The 2183-nt window shown below is 37.9% G+C and overlaps 1 protein-coding gene across 1 annotated transcript in view; it reads left to right on the forward strand.

Annotated features, from left to right (window-relative positions):
* LOC103595990 (zinc finger protein Pegasus-like) overlaps nt 1–1312 on the forward strand; it is a gene marked incomplete at its 3' end in the record, with an annotated part of 10896 nt that extends 9584 nt beyond the window's left edge. Inside the window, exon 3 of the mRNA XM_008579538.1 lies at nt 1092–1312. Within this exon, the coding sequence (XP_008577760.1) occupies nt 1092–1312 (221 nt within the window). The remainder of the gene's footprint in view (nt 1–1091) is intronic.
* Nucleotides 1313–2183: the final 871 nt, after the last annotated feature.

The following is a 2183-nucleotide window of genomic DNA, read 5'->3' on the forward strand; positions in this document are numbered from 1 at the left end:
GGAAGGGGGGTGGCTGGCTGTTACAGGGATCTGAACCCTTGACCTTGGTGTTACAAGGCCATGCTCTAACCAACTCAGCTACGTGGCCAGCCTTCTCCTTCAGTTTTTTTTATACAGATGGTCCCTGACCATTTGACTTACAAATTTTCAGCTTTACCATAGTGCAAAAGCAATATGCATTCAGTAGAAACTACTTTGAACACCCATACAACATTCCGTTTTTCACTTTCAGTACAGTATTTAGTAAATTACATGGGCTATTCAACACTTTATTATAAAATAAGCTTTGTGTTAGATGATTTTGCCCAACTGTAGGTTAATGTAAGTGCTCTGAGCACCTTTAAGGTAGGTTAGGCTAAGCTGTGATATTCAGTAGGTTAAGTGTATCAAATGCATTATCAACTTTTGATATTTTTAATTTAAGATGGGTTTATTGGGAGGTAACCCCATCATAAGTACAGGAGCATCTGTACAAAGTAGTAGTCAGATTAGATTTAAAGCAAACAGACAAACATCTTTTAACTCTGAAATTCTTACAGTGCTAACATTCAGAGGTATCAGATACAATATTTTCCTTGATGTCTTCATTAGAATTTTAAGATCCTAAGTGTAACCCAGAATTGAGAACACAGGTATAAACTGAATGGGACAGTGGAAAGCTTATTAATTGTTTTAGACTAAAGTAGATAAAGTTAGGATTTTGGAGATTATTATGACTGACAGTTATAATCATAGGAATGACTAGAATCTTAAACACCTGTGTGTAACTATGTCATCACTCTTAAATGAATCTCTTTAACGCCCCATGTCTTCTCACTTATTCTCCTCAAAAGTTTATTGAGGACCAGTACAATTTATGTGTAAGAAATTTAAGATCCCCCTATAAAAGGTTCTCAAAATAAGATACAGAATATATTACTGTTTTTGTATAAGATTTGCCTCAGTTCAGAAAGTCTGTGTTATTTTATCAATTTAATTTTTGTGGGAAGTGAACTGTCAGTTTATGAAAGATTTTCAACCACTTAAGACTAAAATGCTAAATTGAGTTCATTCTGCAATGCATAATTTCTTTTGCTGTTCTTTGTTTATAGCTGGAACAGATGGTGATCAAAATGGACTTGATCACCCATCTGTTGAAGTTTCCCTGGATGAAAACTCAGGAATGTTAGTAGACGGGTTTGAAAGGACCTTTGATGGGAAGCTCAAGTGTCGGTACTGCAACTATGCCAGCAAAGGAACAGCACGGCTTATTGAACATATTAGAATCCACACAGGTAATGGAGAAGCAGCTGGAGGAGGCATTTTTTTGTGGGTAGGAGCAGGGCCAAGGAGGGCAGGTTGGTCTGTCATTTAAATAGTCCCAATGGTTCAAAAAGGACGGTTGATATAAGGTTTGAAAATGAGGATGTTACTCCATTTTAATAAAGCAACAGAATAGCAACATACAAACAGGTCAGAAGTGAGGCCCTTTGTAGGGCTTCTCCTTCCTGACCCATTTTCCTTCTTGATCCAAATAATCTCTCAACATCTATCTGCTTCCTGTGTTGGGGAGGTTAAGGCTAAAGGCGGTATGAAGTGATAAAATGTTTTTATCTTTATCCTCCCTAGTATGTTTCAGTTGCAGAAGGAGAAAAAGTTTCTATACAGGTGCAGACTGTACTGATAAACCCAGGTCTCATCATAGCCATCCCTTCTTGTGAAAAACCTAAACTACACCAGGCCTCTGCCCAGGACCAGGTCAGGTGTCCTTCTTGTGTGCTCTGTGCCATCTCGTGCTCATTCATCACATCATTGTGGTGGCCTGAAAGCCTCCTGAGGACAGAGATTGTGAGGAAACTATCTTTGTATCCCAGAGCCCTACAGAGCATCTGGCACATAGTGGGTACTTAGTACTTGTTAGATGAAACTCCAAATCTCATGTTCCAAATGCTTGTTTTACATTTTTGGGCAGTCTTCAACTAACAGTGTTAACTAAAATTGTTCCTCTGGCAACTGAAGAGTAGGAAGGTGGAGGAAAAGTGCTGGCAACTTTGAAGGGACACTTAGCATAACTCATACTTGGTCTAGGAAGCACATTTCGATTTTGAGCTTTCTGTCTCATATAAGGACTTTATTTATTTAGTTTTTTAAAAAATTTTTATTTTGTCAATATACAATGTAGTTGATTATTATGTCCCATCACC

The sequence above is a fragment of the Galeopterus variegatus genome, unplaced genomic scaffold (assembly GCF_000696425.1).
Source record: "Galeopterus variegatus unplaced genomic scaffold, G_variegatus-3.0.2 Scaffold1906, whole genome shotgun sequence".
Classification (NCBI taxonomy): Eukaryota; Metazoa; Chordata; class Mammalia; order Dermoptera; family Cynocephalidae; genus Galeopterus; species Galeopterus variegatus.